This window comes from Pygocentrus nattereri, chromosome 18 (genome assembly GCF_015220715.1).
Source record: "Pygocentrus nattereri isolate fPygNat1 chromosome 18, fPygNat1.pri, whole genome shotgun sequence".
NCBI lineage: Eukaryota > Metazoa > Chordata > Actinopteri > Characiformes > Serrasalmidae > Pygocentrus > Pygocentrus nattereri.
Window position 1 is genome coordinate 27925790 of NC_051228.1, and position 21307 is coordinate 27947096.

Genomic DNA, 21307 nt, shown 5'->3' on the forward strand with positions numbered 1-21307 from the left:
ACATCATTGTATGGATGGAAAATACATCATAGGTTTTGATTCACATCGACTTTAACTGTTCTTGAACATTTAGATTGATCGCTTGTCAGTTTAGAGTGCACATAAATGACATACTGAAATACACAGAATAAAAGAGTCAGAACGCTGGCACAAAAAAAAAAGCAAACACTAAAACCTTTTACTAGACAACAGAATGAATAGTTGTAACCCACAGACTCAATAACCATCGGGAGACGATGAGTTTCATGAGTTTGACTGGCTTCACCTTACACTGTGGCTCAGTTTATTAAAGATTATGAGCCAGCCACAGTCATAATACTGAACTATTTCTTTCCCAGTTTCACATCATAAAGCCAGTTTTTAGCCATCTGGTGATTTCCCAGGAAATAAGTTGCCTGAGTATTCCCCCAGACATTCAAAAATAAAAACAAATACGGACATGCATATCTGACCTCTTTTTTTCCGCATGAGGAGAAAAGGATTGGGAAAAAGTTCTGTACAGGAATTTATCTGAATCTCAGACATATGCCTCAGAATAATCTTGCTTATTATCATTTTAAAGGGGAAATTTGCACCCAGATCAGGAGCTTTTGTTCTTTTCTGAGAAAATCAAGCAGGAGATCTTGGTAATCCAACTTCAAATGCCAGGTTCAATTAATTAACTAAATGCTCTAAAATGAACTGTGTCTAATATATCAACTGCTTCCTTGACATTTAAGATACAACAACTCTATCCATTGTTTGTCACTCATGAGAATTTGGAATGATTTGAATGGTGTAAAGCTATGATGTAATTAGAAAAGTCATAAGACTCAGAATCACTGCTCAACGTCACAACAGTATTTTCTTTGCCAAACTTGTTTCTAAACTATTTCAATATATATACATATATAAAAGTTCAGACATTCATATCTAAGCTAAAACCAGAGGAAATAATAAGACTGCAAATAAAACAAAAAACAAAAACAACAAAAAAAAAAACAACAACCAAAAGTCACTGGGAAATTCAGCAAAATTGGAAAGACCAAATCCTTCTGGCCTGGATAACATTCCGGGGCATGTGCTGAAGTGCTGTGCAGACCAAGTCTCTGAGGTGCTGACAGACATCTTCAACTCCTCTTTAATCCAGGCAGCTGTCCCCACCTGCCTGAAGACCGCCACCGTCATCCCAGTCCCTAAGAGCTCCACAGTGACAGGACTGAATGACTATCGGCCAGTAACCCTCACCCCGATTGTCACAAAGTGCTTTAAAAGACTGGTTATGACCCACATCAAAGCAAACATTGACGTTACTGGGGATCCACACCAGTATGCGTACCGGAAAAAACGATCCACAGAGGATGCCACCAACTCCTCTGTGGTCCACACTGCCCTCACCCGCCTGGAGAGTAAGGATTCTTACGTCCATATGATCTTTGTGGATTTCACCTTAACACCAATCTGCCTTAACACCATGACTCCACAGACCCTGGCTTACAAACTCCATACACTTGGACAGAGCACCTCTCTCTGTAAATGGGTCCTGGACTTCCTGACTAACGGGCTGCAGTCTGTGAGGATCCACAACATCTCCTCCTCCACCATCCTCTTCAGCACCGGCTCCCCTCAGGGCTGTGTGCTGAGCCCCCTCCTGTTTACACTGCTCATATATGCCTGCTCAGCTATCCATCCAGGCTGTCATATTGTGAAGTTTGCGGATGACACGGCAGTGGTTGGATGCATCACAAATAGTGATGAGTCTGGCTATAGGCAGGAGGTGGAACACCTGGAGACTTGGTGCAGTGAGAACAATCTCTGCATCAATGTGAAGAAAACAAAGGAGATAATTGTGGATTTCAGAAGGGGCAACACCATCCCTCCCCTCCCCCTACACATCGGAGGATCTGCAGTGGAAGCGGTCTCCAGCTATAGGTACTTGGGCGTACACCTAAGTAACAATCTTACCTGAAGTAATAACACTTCCAGCTTGACCAGGAAGGCATATCAGCACCTCTACTTCCTCAGACGGTTGAGGCGTGCTGGACTCGGGAGCGCAGTCCTCACCTCATTTTACAGATATGTGGTGGAAAGCATTCTGTGTTCCAGCATCACCATGTGGCACGGAAGCTGCTCTGTGGCAGAAAGGAAAGCTCTGCAGAGGGTGGTGAAGGCTGCACAGAGGACTGTTGGAGTCAGCCTTCCCACCACCATGGACATTTACACCTCCAGATGCAGGAAAAGGGCCACTGGCATCATGAAGGACCTCACTCATCCAGCACACACACTTTTTGTCCCGCTCCACTCAGGTAGGAGGTTGCGGAACATTAAGAGTAAAACAACCAGAATGAGAAACAGCTTCTTCCCTGAAGCTGTAAGTTCCAATTAGACATCACTGCAATGGCACTTCATGTCCACTTATTTATCTCTGCTGCTGTACTGAATCAGTGCCTCTACTATATTACCCCATACATGTCATTTTATACATTACCAGTATTAAGACGTACACCTTCTACCTCGTACTCATGCTGCTGTGTTTCATGCGGCTGTTATTTGCACCTTCTATTTATATTTCCTTTTTGAGTTAACTGGGACCTTGAGTACACTATTTCGTTCCACCTCATGTACCACATGTGATGCGAATGACAATAAAGCCTTATCTCATCTTATCAATACGTTTTATGGCTTATGTGAAGGTTTCTACAGAAGAACAGCATTAATCAGACAGGAGCCAATCTCACCAGGGTGAAGCTCTTTGGTGAAGCAGCCCAACGCTTGATGTTCGTCAAGCTCCACTCTTGCATCACCTCTTTGGTCTTCTCGTCCACTCTCATCACACTCTCCTTGGTGATGCCCAGGAGGCGAGGGACCAGCTTGTTCTTGCCTTTCATTTTCTCCTACAGGGTGAACACACATCAGCTCCATCCAACTCCAACTCTCAACAACTCCATCAGTGCAAAAGATTTCCCTTCTGGTGTTAATCGCTTTGCCTTATATGTAGAGCAGGGGTCTCAAACTTTCACAGAGAGCTTCAAACGGCATAACAATGATGGGTGCAGAATGCCCAATTTAAGAAATGAATAGATTTATCAAATGTATCCACTGAGAAACAAATTTTCACTCACGTTCAGCAGGAATGCCAATGCTATCACTATAAATTTCCCAAACAACTAATAGTACTGTTAAATTCAAATTTACTTGATTTAATTAAACACTTAAATATAAATACTGTTAATTCCTACTACTACTACTACTACTACTACTACTACTTCTTCTTCTTGCTATTGTTATTATTACGACAATTACTATTATATGTAGATCAAATTCAGACTTAAACAAATATAGAGGTCACCCCCCCCCCCATTTTTTCAAACCAGATTCCCTTTGGAGAACATCACTTGTGTAGAGCCTCCTATAATTTGGTCATTTGAGTTCAAGACCCATGATGTAGTATATTTACCCAAAAGGCTAAAAAGTCAAGTTATACTTATAGTTCACTATTTGATGAAGCCGGTATTGCATAATAAGAAGGAATCTTTTACCTTTACTAAGAAAAAGGACACTCCATAGGTTTTTAGAGACCGGGCAAGTTTGACGTAGCTTACTTTGGCCTCAATCTCAGTCATATTTTGGCAGTTTTTGTGTGCCTGTGGGACAGAAACAAAACTCAGTTGAACAGACTTCTATTTCAATTCAGTATCAGTGTGGACACCAGCCTTCTTTTTAAACTTATACTCATAAGATAAAACAGCAAAAATACTATGAAGACTAGTAGGTTAAAACACATACACATCCATCAGTCTACACAGCAGAGTGCATATTCAGCTCCAGGCTTTGCACCACGGATTATTATGTTCATTCTTTCAGATAGAGCCATATATAGCTCTCTACAGACACAGGCCATTAGAACAGCACCAGGGGAAAATAACAGATCATATCAAAAATGTTTCAAATTTGACCAAGCCCGGCTCATGCATTTTTAGTTTGAGCAATCTTCCTTAGCCAAATGAGAAAAAGCACTGCAGCCATCGGCAGCCAAATCCCAGCAGTCTGTGCTGTGCTCAACCCAAGAACAAACCTACTCAAGAGACTTGCATCAACATGCTGAACTCAAACTCCTCACCTGAAAGATCTTTTTCTCCCCTTTGTTCTTGACGTACTCTTTAGGTAGGAATTCCTTCAAACTGGACAAGGCATGAAAAGATGAAGAATAAAAATTTTATTATTTTGGGTATGTACATGTTTGAGATGCAGTATATTGCATGAAAAGCTTCTGGTCAGACTAATAAACTAACACATAAGCCCTTTCTGGATTGAATAAGTTTATCAGGAGGACATCTATTGATGATATGTGAATATAAAGTGCTTTATATATGTAGATGCCATTATAATCGCCCTTTTTAATCTGCAAGATCTCTTGAATGGTTGAAGGACGCAATCAATGTTCAATACGGATATGCATGCCAGATATACCATGTGGTGAGACAATGTTCCCCCTTTTTTGTTTTTGGAAAATGTTTCCAATCTCTCTAATTTAAATCATATCCAATTCCAATTCAAATTAGAACCTGCCAATCACTCAGTACCCCCAGTGCTATAACAGTGAAAACAAACATAACTTTTCTCCAAGTCATGTGAAGCCAGCCACCGCATCTTTTGGAATGGCCGCTAACGTAACGTCACTGGATGGCTAAGCATGCTTGAAAGAGAAGGCTAAACTTCTATTATATCACCTAACAGATGACTTTACCGGCTTTCATTGTGCAGAGCGCTGTGGTGAGCCGCAGAGCCATCCTACCCACCCAGTGTGCTCTCCGAGACTCAGTCACAGATGGCACACAATATGTATTTGACTAGAACCAAATTTGTCATATGACCCCTGAATTTGGTGAAAAAAAGGAGGTAATCTGGCATGTTATTTTCTCAAGGGAGAAGAAAGAAAAACTGATGGCTGATCCAGATGACAATAAAATCACAGAAGCACACCTGTAAAAAGGGAATTTCCTGAAGACCTCAAGTAACTTTAACCACTTCTGAAAAGGGCTACACATACAGCATAGATATGTACTTCATTCAGTAAAATGGTATATGAAAATGATTAAATAAACAATACACAAAAACTCACTCAAGGAATCCTGGTTTGTGTTTTGACTCATTGTGGTCACCAAATTGGATCTGGCACTGATAACCGGCAAATTCACAGGCCTTGTCAAAGGAGACAGGGTGGGATCCATTCAGAATATCGTCCCGAGCCTGTGTAGAGATCAATACAACATAGTGCTTTATCATACGTGTACACATACATACTATATATATACATACACACACATACACATACATACATATATATATATATATATATATATATATATATATATATATATATATATATATATATACACATACACACACACACACACACACACACACACACACACACACACACACCTAACATTCAAAACTGCCACAACCATAATACAGAATATTACTATTACATTTTTCAGTTATGGGTGGATGCACTTTTTAATGTTTTCTGGATGGGTAAAATAGCATAATAAAGGCATGAATCATTAAGTAAATCAGTAATCAGTAAATAAGGCAATAGATTTGACAACCTGATTTAATAAACTGGAGCTAACACAAAGCAGAGTCAGAACACAATGCTCTTCGTAGCACGGGCTGTGCCTGTAAGAGGAGACGCTCTATGCAATTAAGGAAAGTAGCCGAGGTTCAGACTCCTAATAAATCTAATGTAATCCACCAGGTACACTAATACATCAAGATCAAGCAGGTGCATTTGGTCACTAGATCTAGCTCAGAAGACATTTTCAAGGAAAACACAATGCACAGAGTATTTGGTGAACACATCCAAAATGTTACAACTGATATACAACCACTACTGACATGCCTACTGTAGTTCTTTCCTGTATGCTTTCATTTAAATATTAATCATGATTTAATTACATTTTAAACAAAACAGTTTTTAAAATACTAACAATCTACTGCAAGAGTCATGAGCAATGTTTTCTAGTCTGCAGATGAGGGTAAAGTACATGTTGGGTAAAGTACACGTTGCAGATCTTGTGAAGTTAGCCACAGACAGAAAATTCTTGTTTTTATGTTACTGTCACAAGAAAGCCAAAAATAGACTTGTTTACAATGACTGAATCAAACGAGCACAGCGGTGTGGTTCAAGCCTCATCTGTAATGACAGCTGCATACCTGTACATAGAGCAGGTTGAGCTGAACCGGGTCTCTGGAGTCTACGTTCTGGTCAGAGTAGAAGAACTTTCTCCTGAGGAGCAGCATCTCGATCTCCTCAACACCCTGCTCACGCAGTGTCCGTCCATGGTCCAGCCAGTTCACTACACAAGTTTTCAGAATTAGGAGTTTGCAAAAGTTGACACATCATGAAATATGCACAGAAGCTACATTGTGAACAACCTCAAGCAAAACATGAGTAGTTCTATTTAAATGAGGCTGCTATTTGACATGTCATCTGTATACTCTACAAAGTAATAAAAGTTAATGCTCTAGAGTTTTTATCTTGACCAGAATACATGGATGGATGAGGCTTGTTAGAAACAGTGTGTGATAATGTGGCATACGCTCATCGTCAGTGTGAAGCTTCTGCTTGAGTTTCTCCATCTTTTTGTCGTCCCTCAGGAGGGTTTTGTCTCTCTTCAGTGTTCCTGTGGTTTCCTCTTTTTTCTCCTCACCCACATCCCGCACCAGTGAATACTCGTCATAGTTTGTGATGCCTGAAGAGCAAAGAAGGATTTAAGTCAACTCACACCCATTTTGCATTGATCAAGAATACAACGTAAAATAATCTTTCAACATAAAGCATTGCAAGTGAAAGTCCTGTATGTTTAAAATGCAACCTGGCTCACCTATTCTGGCACAAATTGTCATAAGCAAATCACTGACGATTTTGGAGTCATCCACCATGACTGTTTTTACAGTGCCATCCAACATGCGAATCTTCAGTGGCCTCTGTTTCTTCTTGTATTCGAGTGTGTCCTGGCAGCACGACACAAACACATTATAAATAAAACTGCCCACTGTCCCTGATTAGTGCTCTGAAGCTGAATTTATGTGTTATGAAACTAACCAAAGACACGTTGCACTAAATTACTTCAGGTTCATCTTAAGTATCCTTTAGACTGAACCTGTTCGTTCTACAAACATGATGCCACTACCCAAGTGTTTCTCACTGGAGTTAAGCTAAGCAACAGTTCCCCGTACAGAACAAACAAAAAATTAACATCTACTTTTGAAATACATACATTTATACCATATTTGTAACTTTCAAGTGCAAAGAAATTGAGCTTTGACTAGATATGTTCATCACATTCTGATGAAGTAATAAAGAGATAGACTTCCTACTCAAGGCTTAGAAACACTACAATATGCTATTATAAAACAGCCTCATTAAGCTATTCTCATATTTGAACCATGTTAAGACATGAATCTCTAAACTGGAAGTTAGCCATCTTAAAACAGATGCACTTGCGTAAGGCTTTATTCTCAAGCTAAATCTTGTCTGATCATCTTCCACTAGAAACATAGCTTCAACAAACAACTGCAACAATTAAAAATCCAACATATTACATCTTAAAAACCTTCAAATCAATTTAAAAGGCCTCGAGGTGTGGATATAAAATTTGAACAGAAAAGATTCTCCACTATGGCTTAATTGACATTTATTTTCTGAAATGCCTTTGTTCAGAAGTGACTGTTCAGGTTTATAATCATAGAATATGCAAGTTATGGCTGGCAGACATGACAATTATTTAAAAAAAAGGTAAATGATGGTTTTAGTCTCGTACTCTCACACACCCCAGATACCAGCCTTGTTAGAGCTATTTTATTTAGAATTATCTTCAGCTTGAGTTAAGGAATACTCCCCTCCTCCATGGTGTAGACCCTGTAGAAGGAGTGTGTGTGTGTTGACAGGCAGACATTCTTGTCTCAGGATGAATGACAGTGTCTGACACACTCACCCCATTTCTCAGCATATAGTAGTCCAGGGCTTTGCCTGCTTCCAGCCAAATGCCTTTCTTGGGGTCTTCATCTGACAGGAACAGGCCATAATCATTGGCTGGAAAGGAGAGAGAGGTGTCACAACTTCTTCAATTGTGCTTTTGAGCATGAAAGCCTGATACTGCCGTATGTTTGGAGAAAAGAGGACTTCAAGTAATTGCAATAACATGTTGGTTGATTTTTAATAAACACAAACTTGTATCCATTTCAAATACTCATTTTACCCAACAAGAGTGAAAAACCTGCTGACTTTTTTACTTCAGTGTTCATCAAGTAAATAATACAGAACACTGACATGGTCTAGATAGTGTGTCCCTTCAGTGCTTTGCCAGGACTGTGCGAGGCTTGCTATTTAAGATGCTGAACATTCCATATTAGCTGTTGCTGTTGGCCAAGAACATGCCTTCAAAGTGGAAAATTACTCACAGGTTAGCACAAGTATGGAGAGAAGTGTGTCCAGAGGGAAGTTATTATGTAAGACTGTAGACTCAGCCACGCCCAGACTGAGGCAAAATGTTGCAAAGCAACAAGCTAACTTTGTTAGAAATTTCAGGGTTGTGCTTTATTTCTGAAGGTATTTTTAGGTTCTTCCAGTGTGTTCATTCATTCTTCAGAAAGGAGGGACTTTTGTAGGGGCAGAAAGGAGGAATGTTGGGCTGTTCTTCTATAGAAGCTAAAGTCAGCAGTGATGTCTCTAGAGGAGCTCATCAAATGTTTCAGCGCAAGAAGGGTGACATGAGGTCAGGTGTTGCCTGATATCCTAATGATTCCAACTGCACAAACAGAGCTATCCCAAGCTAATAAATACCAATTTAGACTGGCTTTTAAAGTGACTACAGTCTTGATCTTAGGTCAAGACTAAGGTATGAAAGAAAATTAAGGGAGGAGAACTGTGCTCTGGCTGAGCGGTCAAGTGTTTGGATCACTTGACTGATGAAATGAAATAAGTTTATAAACACTACCAAGAGCCAGGGTGTGCCGTTATGAAATAATGGAGTGGTCTGTATTCATAAATGCTGGAATGAAGAGATATGAAATCATACTCTCTCAATATGGAGTCTTACTGCACTAGGCATTAAAACAGCAAGCACCATGTACCAAAATAATTTGGAATATTAGCAGAGAGTCAGCTGAATACTGTTGAGAAGTCAGGTTCCAACAGAATAATAAGCTACTTTAAAATCACTGATGCCCCAAGACACACCGAGTTTATTCAGAGCATGGTTAGACACGTTGCTGAGACTCTATTCTCCTAGAACACGGCCCAAAGGCCTTTTCTGTTGCAGTATTAAAAATTGTCCTTCTTATTCTAATTAAACTTTTTTTTGTGTTTTTTGAATCTGAAACAAATGTAATTTTTTAAACTGAAAAAAAAAAAATTAAATAAAATGTAAATGTGCGTAAATGGGTAGTAAGAACTCACGCTGGCCAAGCTGTGCTTCTGGAACTCTCTCCCTGATGATGCGACAGGCGTCATACACCATGGTGGAGGGCTCAAACTGCATAGTCTTCACCACATTTCCCACCCCGATCTTCAGTGACAGCGCCACCATGACTGCGCTCTTGTGTCTACGTGACTGCTAAACCTGTGAAAAAGAAACATCGAGAAATGTCTGCACACAACCAAAAAGTGAGATCTTTTTGTTTATTCTTGGAAGACAAATGTGTCACTCATGTGCTTGAATTAGGAAGTGTTTCTAAAACTAAAAGTAGAAAATCTTTCGCCCAACACTGTGCTTACCTAGATAGAACCTTTTTCCCCTTTGTAGAAGGGCTTTCAAAATAATGCTTTGAAAGGAGAAACATAAAAAGAAGTAGGATTTCTCAGGATGGTTTTATATAAGGCTACATTTACAAAGCAGGTAAAACTGGCCCAAATCCAATCTTTTTCTTCATATGTGACACAGATGTGTCGTCTTTGTGGCTGTGTAAACAGCAAAAAACACATTGAATGACATTTTCAATTCCAATTTGAGATGCTTTCATATGTGATACTTAAATCTGATCTGCGGCAACGTGACTCAGTCTGAAAAGCCAGATCGGAGCTCATGCGATTTTACATCAGTCCAACTCGACGAAACGGCCGAGCGCAGCCGGAGGAGACCGAGGGTGCAGCGTCAGAGAACAGTTTAAAGAATCCGAGGACACGAACCAAAGAAGTGGCCGAATAACGTGCCCTTTTTATGGCCAACTCGAGCACACTGTGGGTCATGAGTCCAGCGGTCAACCAGTGGAAATTCATAAGTGCTTCTGTAATGCTGACCAAGACGAAACTGGCAACAACTAGTGTTCGCTACTCATCATGACCGTTTACCTTTGGATGAGCCACATGAAGCACTGTTCTTTTGCACATGCGGGTCAGTTTGGGAGCGTGATCTGTTCAGACTGATGTCGCTTACAGATCACATTTAAAAGATAGAGAGAACAGGCAAATAAATAATCGGATTTGGTGAGAAAATCAGATTTGGGCCACTTTTACCTGCTGTGTAAATGTAAAATATCTGTACTGGGCACCTTTGTAAATTGATTACTGTGGCTGAAGAATCACTGTCTTTGATATCATACTGGGTCATGTTTAGATACCATAATTTTATTTTGTGCTCCGTTCACTCATCATTGTACTCATTGTCTCTCACACTAATCGTGCTATTTCTGCTGACACACAACAACATGTAACTAAACAGCAAAAAGTTCATAGAAAACATACAAAAACCTGAATTACAAAAGTGTGGAATTGCAAAATTATCCTGAATATTTCAGATGACCACAAGGTCTTGCTTTCTCATGAATGGGGAACAATGTCACAGGATAATAGCACTGCTAAAAGATGAAAATGGCAAAAGTGTGTTAGTATATGGCTTGCTGAGAGCAGAATCAAGAGTTAGGGACCAGGGAAAAACAAGTCTGCTTAACAGGATCAAAAGAAACTGATATCTCTGAATCAAAACCCCAACAGTGAAATCTGTGAGACCAAAAAGAAAGAACGAAAGCCCAATGGTATGGCCCCATACAGTGAACTGAGAATTTTTTCTTGAGATTGGACTATCCTTACAGAAGCATGCACATGTGCAGATATGAAAAGAACACAGCATACATAGTGTGCAACATCAGAGCCTGAAATGAACAGCCTCAGGAAAGCCAAAGAATACTGGCAAATGTTGACGGCTCCAACACCACCACCACAACAACAGCTCTACAAGAAATAACAATGGAACTGAAAACTATAATCATGTGTAGAATCCACCTATGAACATTCAACAAGTCTGAAGACCTGCTCAACCTGCTCAGGCCAATGTAAAGTGGTTGTAAACATAGCAAATTTATTGTCACCATCATATCAACCTTGTAACTGTCTTCACTAGGGTTATTTATTTATTTTTTAAAACCACTTGAAAACGCTGGCTGCCATTTACATTTTATGAATGTCATTACAAACAGACCAAAAGAAATGGTTCAAAATTACTTATTATATTAATATACAATTAATATTCGTGTTGTTCCTCTCCTGTTAAGGTACTAATTTGCTAAAAAAAAAAAAAAAAAGGATGATAATGAGCTACAGAAGCACAGTGAGACCATATTTATTGCACAGAAAACTATCGATCGTTGGTCTTTATCGATCTTTGTGTGATCGAAGACTACTGCGACTGCAGACAAGGTTCTACATTTAACAGCATCTATCAAAAAGGAACAAAAGTTGCAGAGGCTGTAAACAGAGGAACCATTTTGAATCTGAAAGTGAGAGAGGCAAACCACATAGAGAAAATGATCAACTTCTTCTAATGGTTCCTCTTAAGCACTTGTGAAATAAACACCATTTTGTTCTCAGGGTGTTTCTCAAAACATTTATTCTAAGGCAAGTTGGGAAAACGAACTGAAGAAAGTAGCTTTTAAATCACAAACATTTTGTGAAGTACTCAAGACTTACTAAATGGCCTTTAGGACATTAAAGGCAGAGTTTAACCCAAATACTAAACATCTTTCGTTTTAATGAACATTTAGATTCACACAAATAAGTGAACAATACCAGCATGACTGGGACAAAAGTCCACAGAAGCACTTGTGGACCACCAGTATTGCTTGTGGCATGTTTGAGAGCAGCAACAGATTTAGCAGATTTTGCTGTAAAAGGCATAAGGTTCAGCGCAATTCCCACAGTTTGTGTTGCAGGCATCCCATGGGTGCCCCTCTATCACCCTCGGTTGCTCTTGCCATCTCTCTCTATTGGCAGGGATTCTGTGGAGGGTAGCATTCCAGCCCACATTCCAGCTCTACTGTCTCTAAATTTAGGGTGGGTGGAAAAAGAGGGCAGACTTCAATGGAAGACACGCTTAGACTTCTCAACTGCAACCTTTAAAAGGGTCCACAAGGTAACGAGGTATTTCACCCTCACCAAAAACAAAATCTCGTTTGGTCAACATTGGCAGTGGCAATATATTACACTCTCCAGACTGCACTAAATGTTAAGCATATATGTGCGTGTCCTGGTGGTTTTCATTAAGAATATGCTTGTTAAGTCTGATTTAGACTAATTAATAAAGCAAAACAAAACCTGAGGAGGTTTCCAGTGGCACAATTTCCCAGTCAAGAAAAAAATTTAACAACAAGGTAACCCAAAATGAAGTAACACCAGGGTTAATTACATCGGAAGATAAGCAATAATTATGCTAATTAGAAGGCACATAGCTACTTCAAAAGGGTCATTACGGGGTTGAAAAGCCATGGAAGCCACTGCAGCCAGGGCATCTGCTTCTGGAAACGGGCAGTGTAGGGAATGAAAAGACAAGGAGCTCTATTAATGGCGGTCACTGAGCAGATGACACTGAAGTAGAACAGCAACGTGTGTGTGCACTCTCTGAAACAGGCCTTTGTTAAGCCATTGGAGACCAAGATTTATAAGCTTCTGAGTGATTAGACTTCTTACAACAAAGGCAGAAAAAAAATTCATTAAGTATCTTACTGCATGGTCAATGAAAGAGAGCAGACAGCCCAACACATCGTTTATTGACTTGGACATTTTAATGGCGGGTTCTCTTCTTACTGATCCCCCAATTTCACACTGAAGTGCATTCCTCTGTTGGAGTTCCTCTGACAACCAGCCTGCATACCTCTCACACAGAAAGAACATGTGAAAGAAAAAATATTTCTTGAAGTTACTTCTGCATCCGCTAAGAACTGAGATACCATCAGCAAAATGACAAGAGAACAACAGTGACATCTAAACATACCTAAAATCTTAAAAGCGAGAAAGTGCTTAGCAAAGGCCAAAATAAGTACTAATATATTTTAAGTAGAACACATATTAAAACTCATTGCCATCAAAGAACACTGAAACAATGCACAGCTAGTCTGAAATCTGATTAAGCCTGGATATAAATAGACAACATTTTGGCCTTGTGCAGGCCGGAAAGCATCCAGTTCCTGGGTCAGTGACCTGAGGCCCTGCATAACTCGACTATCCTTCCTATGAAAACCCCCACTTGAAGCAAAAAGCACAAATATCCAAGTGAGACCAGTGAGCAAGTCTCAAATAATTGTGTAGGTTTCCGTTCAGCTAAGCAAGTGGTTATCGCCTTTCTTTTTTTGAGGGGGGCCAAGAAAGTGTCAGTGGGTGAAACTGCTGGTTTCACATTCATATTGCAGTGTCAAAGCTACTTGCATGCATTTACTGACTGCAACATGTGAGAAACTCTACAAAGAAATAAACAGGGTTTATCCATACGGTCCTCGTATGTTACAATTTACTTGAGTCTTTCCTAATGCAAAGATAAAGATGTTCATTTTAATAATAATAATAATAATAATAAAAAAGCTAAAATGTGTTTAGGATCACTTTCATAAAAATCACTGTAGCAAAAACATTGCAGTTCAATAGTAGCTGTTCTAGGCCACTTTTTGAAAGGACAACCACAATGATGTGCCATATGGCAAGTAAGCAAACAAGCTATAAATTCGACAATTTTGTCCACGTTCTCCAAGATAAAGTGTGATTCAGGGTAATAGCGGTGTGTGGAAAATCACACATTGGTGTGTAAAATTATACAGAACAACATGGCGGATGGTGACACCTTTCAGGAGCTTTGGGGGTGCAATGGACCAAAGAAAAACCCAGCCATGTCTTATGCTCTCTTCAACTTGGACTAGTAATCAGTGGTAAACCTAATTTCAGACAGTGCGATTTCAGACCCAGAACTATCAGTTTTATAATTGATATTTTAACCGGTCGTGTCATTGACTTTAAGTTTGCTAGTTAAACATTAAACGCCAGGTTTAAAAAAACAAACAAAACAAACAAAAAAAAACAAAAAAAAAAAAAAAAAAAAAAAAAAAAAAAAAACACACATAATTGTCAAAGGAGTTTGCCAAAACTTGCGTTTCTAACATAAATCATAAATAAAGTTAATGGACTTATCATTGTTTAAATATGTTAAAATAGGATAGTGAGAAATGTGCTTATTTTTTAGGTTCACTTCTGCATTATCCTTGTGTCTAAGTCTAAGAAATGACACCTGTTTGTTTCTGAGCGCCTCTGACTTTGTGCATGTGTATCTGAAACTCCCACTTAACTCAGCCATAAGGTGCCTGCAAGATTGGTATTTATGAGGCAGGGTCCCACAGTAAAAAAAATGAGGAGCACACATAAAGAATGGCATGCAGTTCCGTGATGTAGGCATCATTAGTATGAGACAAGCAAGTAAACAGCAAGGAGCAAAACAACTTTGTATGGATACAAATGGCCACCATAGTATAGTTATAAAGTAGGTTAATAACATGAAGGTTTGTTTCAGTTCCAGCATCTGTAAAATTACACAAGCTGTGATAGGCATGTTAATTGTGATGCTAATTGGGATGTTGTGCTAAGTGGTGGGCTTGGGCAACATTTTGCTGACGCAGCTGGTTGCTAGCATTCACTAAAATAGGCCCTCGACAGTGCCTATTACACCTTCAGATGAATAGCACACATCACACAGTCAAGAGGGGTAAACCAAGTTTTGGTTTATTATTCTGGAATGGAATCAAGGACACAATGTTGTAGACAGATAGAATCTACCAAGTTGACAAATCCAGTACCTTCTGTAGTTTTGATATTCACTACCAAAGTGTACACACACCATGCCCGAGCTTCATTTTGCATTCCAAATGCAAGGACTACACTACACTAAAGAACATCACACTAACATTTACAAAGGCTAAATGTCTTTAGGACATTAGTTGGACTGAACCAATAATCCTAACCAATCTATATCAAAAAGACCATGCATGTTTCAAGTTAAGAGATAAAAGTAAAAGATGACCATACTTGATGGAATCTTCCAGAGATGGTAGAGGGCCTCCCAAAGGGATACGGCAGTCTGGGGTCTTCTGATGTATCTATGAGGGCAAAAAGGGCAGAGATCAACTCATCTTTCATCTCTATCTACAGTCTTTTCTTGAAAAACCTTCTACATGCCCAACTTTTGACTACCAAACTCCAAACTCTAGGGTCTGATGCCACTAACATACTTTTAAGAGTACCGACCAAGTTATGTTATTACCATGCACCTTTTGACATTCAATTAATTGGTGCCAAATTACAGTTCAAGCCCAACATACAGTCACAGCAACAATGAGCCAAAAACGGTCTCATGAGCGGCCACACTTTTCTAAACATGATGTAGATCATTCTCTCTCTAATATTAGTAATGCAAAATGCAAAGCTGGCTATAGCAGCACATTTAACCTGGTCAAACATGAAATATATCTAAAAGCTAAAGAGTTTACCATATTTACCATACACCTAAAAGCCAAGTCCTCTGCAGCAGCTGCAGCTAACATTAACAGCACGCCTGCAGCCAGTGCTGAAGAAGTTAGACCCTCAATGGACAACAAAACGTTAACAGAGACACTGAAAACTTCAATGACCTCTTTAGGTAATTAATTAGCCAGCTGGATATGTTGTTGGAGCAAACTGGGATTGTTGGTTGACATTAATTTAGCATTTTTACTAGTGTGAGTCAACACTAAGCCAGTGACTGCATCAAAATTCCATACCAGTGTGCTATTTATCGTAAACAAACAGTAGCATGTTTTTTTTAAAGTATGTCCAAAACCTTGGTATGAAACCAAAAGTACTGTTTACAGGCAAATATTAAAGTATGTGAACACTGTGATAGCGATAACAACATCACAGACAATGGCAGAGAGCAACCATTATTGTCAACAACACTTCTATATAACATAAGTGTGTGTATAAAAAGTCTTGTGTGGTGTATAAAAAGTTCTAAATAAAATATGGACTTCTTTTTACAACTGAAATTCTATATTTTGTTATTAGAGAGAGAGAGAGAGAGAGAGAGAGAGAGAGAGAGAGAGAGAGAGAGAGAGAGAGAGAAAGAGAGAGAGAGAGAGAGAGAGAGAGAGAGAAAGAGAGAAAGAGAAAGAGAAAGAGAGAGAAAGAGAAAGAGAAATTACCCCTTCAGATGTGAATGGTACCCAACCCCAGCAACAACACGCATATAGGCAGAAGGTTAAATTTGTTCAACTGAGAAATTGCACTGATGAAGGATGTTGATAACCTCAAGAAACAAAACTAAAGTGACCAAGGGAAGTGAAGCAGAAAACTGGACTAAACCAATAGCCGGTACAAGGCTAAAGATCGGCAACTTGGAACTGGCAGCTTAAAAGAGCCATCATTAACAGCAGCATGGAACTGATAGCAGTGCTATGGAGCATTCAGATACTGCATGTGATTTATAGTACTGGCAGCCCGCACCCGGATACAGGAACACTGATTCAGACCTGCTCAATCCTCTCAGCAAAGTAACTGAGAACTGGAGAAGACTAGAAGTCAGTCCTATGACCTGTCATTTCCATGTCTATTCATAAATAGAACTAGAACGAATTACATGGAATAGAATAACTGCATGAAGTAACTGAACAGTTTTAACACTGAAGTTTTATAGTTCCACTTAAAAGTCCTGCAAATACTTCAGTGGTAGTGAAAACAGTGGCTGTGGGGAACTGTACAAGAGCACAGTGGCTAGAAATGTAGGCTACCTGCTTAATGAATAGAATACTCCGCAGTGAGAAATGTTTCATGTGTCAGTATGTCCTTTTTTCTTGCACCATACACCACAAAGAGAACACAGCAGACTTAATGATATAAAAGGGCAGTGTTAGGCAATACTGATATAAATTTAGAGGATACTCTGATGCTACATTGTATCATATGTTTCCTTATTTTTTATTACAGTAATTTAACATGGTACATTAACTGTTACTCTACCCCAAAGGACTGACATACAAATCTGACATAGCTTTTAACTGTACCGTTTTGATTTCTCTTAAAATTACACCAAAAGGAATGTTACGTAGAACAGTACAGGTTACTCATACAGAAACCAAATTTCCAGAAAAGTTTGAATGTGTTTTTTTTTTTAACTGTTATTGATATATTTCACTTTTTTGATAATAAACACTATATATCTAGATACTCCTGCTTTCTCTCCAAAATGGTTTAAAAGAATGTGTATTTGTAATTGTATTTACAAAGGGCCATAATTTAGACAAAACAGCCTTGCTTAACAAAACAAGACGAAAGTAAATAAATGGTTGTCATGTATGATCAATCAATGTTCAGTGAAATAAAAATCAGTAAATAATTTGAGGTTTTAGAGTTTTAGGTATTAAATCTTTAGCCTCTCCATCTCTCGCTCTCAGGACATCTACGTTTTCAGTAAAGCCAGATTGTTATATTGGTTAACTGGCAATATCAACTGGTATTGACAACCCAGACAACCCAAAAAGTTTTATTGGTATCTGCCAAAGTTTCGTTGAGGTTGCCAGTCTTTTGTAATCACTAAATTGTGCATTGAACAATCTCATAAGTCAGAGAACCCAGTGAAAGCCAGAGGAAAAATCTATGTGGGACAACATATTAGGTTTAGATTAAACAGCAGCCATTTTCAAAATGCCAGTAATATCTCCCATAGGGGAAGGAAGAGGGGAAAAAAAAACAAACAAAAAAAAAAAAAACACCATCTTAGACTCAGAGTGTCATTCGTGGGCATGGCACCAACTACAAAATGACAAGAACTTCTCAGAGGTCTATTTAGCAAAGGTGAACAGCCAGTAACATTCACCATGGTTTTAATATTGCAGTCAGGTCGATAGCTCCTTTAAATTATTCCTGTCTGCATGACAACAAGTCTTTTTCCACCAACTGCTAATGTAACTGCCACTCAAGTCACAGCCAACAAACACGAGGATAATTATTTTATTTCTGGGGCTATCACTCCTTTTCATCATAGATGTAATAACATCTTAACATAAACACATGGCCTTTAAAAGTTTCATTGCTATTTCTGTTTGAGACGAGATGACTCGAGCATCAGGATTTTGTTCTCGACAAGTGGCGACTCATGTGGTGTGGAATGCCGCACAGTAGAAACAGCTCCTGCTCTGCCACAGCATGGTGTGATGTCATTTCCTGTTTGAAAAGCCCTTCAATGCCATAAAAGGGAATTTTAGCCATCTGCAGGCAAAGAGGGAACAAGCAAACTCACTAAACACACACACACACACACACACACACACACTCTCTCTCTCTCTCTCTCTCCCACAGCTGGGAGCACTGCATCCTGTGCAATTACGAGCTAGAGCTAAGGAAGGGAGGGTTTGTTTAGCTTATGGAAAAGGAGGGAAAACAGATTTTAAAACAAACATCTGAAAGTGTTAAAAGAAGGCTCTGCTAACAATCATTAAGTTTCATTAAAAGAGGAGATATGCAAAAACGTCTTAAGAACTTGCACTCAAACTCATTATACTCTTCACAATTTTATCTTTTAATAAACATCATGGGCCACAACGTCAAATTAAGCAATAATATTAAGTGTGCCACTTCTAATCTTGGAGCTGAACCATCCGAATAAGGCCCCACCCAACTGCGTCTCCTCCCTAACTAGACACCACCCCATCCTTGTAGGGAGGGAGAAGAGGAAGTCACAGCGCACAACAGCAATTACACTACCTCTTCCACTTCTAAAAACAACCAGAAGGAAATGCTTACACAGTCAAAGCTGCTAGCACTAAAAAGAAACTCACATTTCCGATAGTCGGCATAGTTAGCACTTCTTTACCTCACAAGCATCGAGCCCTCATAAATACATAAATACAGCTGATGCTAAACTGTCACAACATCAGAATTACAATTACTGACCTAACCATACTTTGCCCATAAATGCATTCTTTCATAGCAACTCTGGCAGAGTTGGACAAGCTTTACAGAACATTAGCAAAAGCATTAATGACCTTACACTGGAGTTAACAGTCATTACACAGAGTTAAAATTTCCAGCATAAACTGTTAAATTATCAAGGTGCGCTAACGTACTATAGCTCATTAAAACTAGGCAGATTGGAAATGACAAATTGGCCTTTATGCTAACGTTAGCTTGATAACAACAACAACAACCAACCACCACCATCATGACGTCTGGAACTTTCTTACACAGTTGCATTTTTAAGGAATTGTGAATGGTCTATTTAAATCTAGAGATTTACTCATTTTATATGATATTTATTTTGCTAAAGGTTAGGACAGCTTAGATAAAGCTAACTGGCAGCTATAACCAGTTCTGCCAGATAATTTAAGCCAAAAGTCAAGCCTAACCAAATGGAAAAGAGCTGAGTGACACTCCTATTGGATAACCTCGGGCTTAAGTTATATAGATAACTGAGAAATCCTGCTTTATGCAATAGCTCCCTGAACTGTTCATAAAATTAGCAATACACTCCAGATTTAAGAAAACAACCCATTCGCTTTCTTTCAAAACTCAACCGTGCAAGAAAGCGGTCATCCTAGACGTCATCCTGCAAGAACGAGCCCTTGTTTACGGTTTAATTTTGGGGTACTCGTATCGCAGAGGATCTAAGAATATGGCAGAGCAACATGAGCACCGGCTCACTAACTCAGTAACGTATTCACACCGGCGCCAGGGTGCAAGGAGAGGAGCTAGAAAAAAGATTCACACTGCCTGCAAGCTGTAAATTAAGTACGAGGTGTTCACAGGGTGCCATAAACAAATATGGAAGACTTCCTTTAAATTCTTTTCGCTTTGGAAGTGAGAATGTTAAGGCTACATTATTATTATTATTATTACTGATAAATCATCAGTAACACAGCACCATCTCTAAGAATAGAAATAGGTTTTAATAAACAAAATCCACAGAAAGACAAAACAATATACAGACATAACAGAAATTCAGCATCTCTGTTCATATAAATATGGTATAACCAGCAATGTACAGAAGTGAAAGAATCAAATGTACACAATTTTACCTTTAACCTAAATGTAGACAATCAGCAAAGATGTATATAGTGTCTAAATGTGGTCACAAATGCAGACAATACTCATTCATCAGGAATGTCTGCTTGTTTTTTTTTTTTTTTTTGGTATATGACATACTATCGCATTTAAGCTTATTGGAGATTACTTAACTCTGAGGCAAGTGTCCATTGATTTACGCATGTAATCGCATAATGCTAATTAATGGCTATAACCTATTGTTATTTGTTTGCTATACTAGCCTTGTATGTCCAGTGCAAAATGAAAGAGGCAAAATGTCTGATCAAAAGTATCTGAGTTAAGGGGGGGCACGGGGGGGTTGGATATGTTTTTGACACCGCAACTTTTAAATTCCTGATACCGCTAAGTATGTTAGTTAAAGTAAGCTGAAGCATAATTACTTCTTTATCAGTTTCACAGTTAGACGGAATGGCCCAGGCTTCTTTGTACTAGGTTGTTAATGCAATCTGTTTTGCTTAAGTCAGTGTGCAATGTCTGTCAGCTTTGTGGCTGGTACAGGAGTATGCTGCTCTCCTGTCAGCTAACAAGCCGCTAAATTCAGCACTACTTTAGATCTCACAGCAGAAGGGTCTGGCCCGGAAGCACAGGCATTTAGTACTCAAGGGTTCATCCATGGGTCAGGAGATGGAAACACCCCACACACACACACACACACACACACACACACACACACACACACACACACGTCACTAGGCCTTGTGCGTATCTAACCTTCAACCAAGTCTAGTCATGACCTCGTTCAAACGTGCCATGCCATAATCCAGTGTCTGGCACTTTCATTATTGCTTTTCTCTGATGAGATCACCATTCAAAAGTAAGATATGATTTACAGTAATGACATGCCTCTTTAATAACATTATACCTACAATATTTAGACTGCTTGCAGACATAACCAGCTGTGCTGCCCACTCCGTCATGATGACCTCTTTGAATCTCCAT

The 21307-nt window shown here is 39.2% G+C and overlaps 1 protein-coding gene across 4 annotated transcripts in view; it reads right to left on the reverse strand.

Annotated features, from left to right (window-relative positions):
* The window catches only part of tln1 (talin 1), an 83187-nt gene that overhangs the window by 46985 nt on the left and 14895 nt on the right, over positions 1-21307 (reverse strand). For all 4 annotated transcript variants that reach the window (XM_037546970.1, XM_017697308.2, XM_037546971.1 and 1 more), the window contains exons 2-11: positions 15323-15393; positions 9446-9608; positions 7983-8080; positions 6870-6999; positions 6585-6737; positions 6199-6341; positions 5102-5229; positions 4100-4160; positions 3519-3623; positions 2718-2873 (exon numbers count right to left, since the gene is read on the reverse strand). In XM_037546970.1, coding sequence (XP_037402867.1) covers positions 2718-2873; positions 3519-3623; positions 4100-4160; positions 5102-5229; positions 6199-6341; positions 6585-6737; positions 6870-6999; positions 7983-8080; positions 9446-9575 — 1104 coding nt within the window. In that variant the 5' untranslated portion in view covers positions 9576-9608; positions 15323-15393. The remainder of the gene's footprint in view (positions 1-2717; positions 2874-3518; positions 3624-4099; positions 4161-5101; positions 5230-6198; positions 6342-6584; positions 6738-6869; positions 7000-7982; positions 8081-9445; positions 9609-15322; positions 15394-21307) is intronic.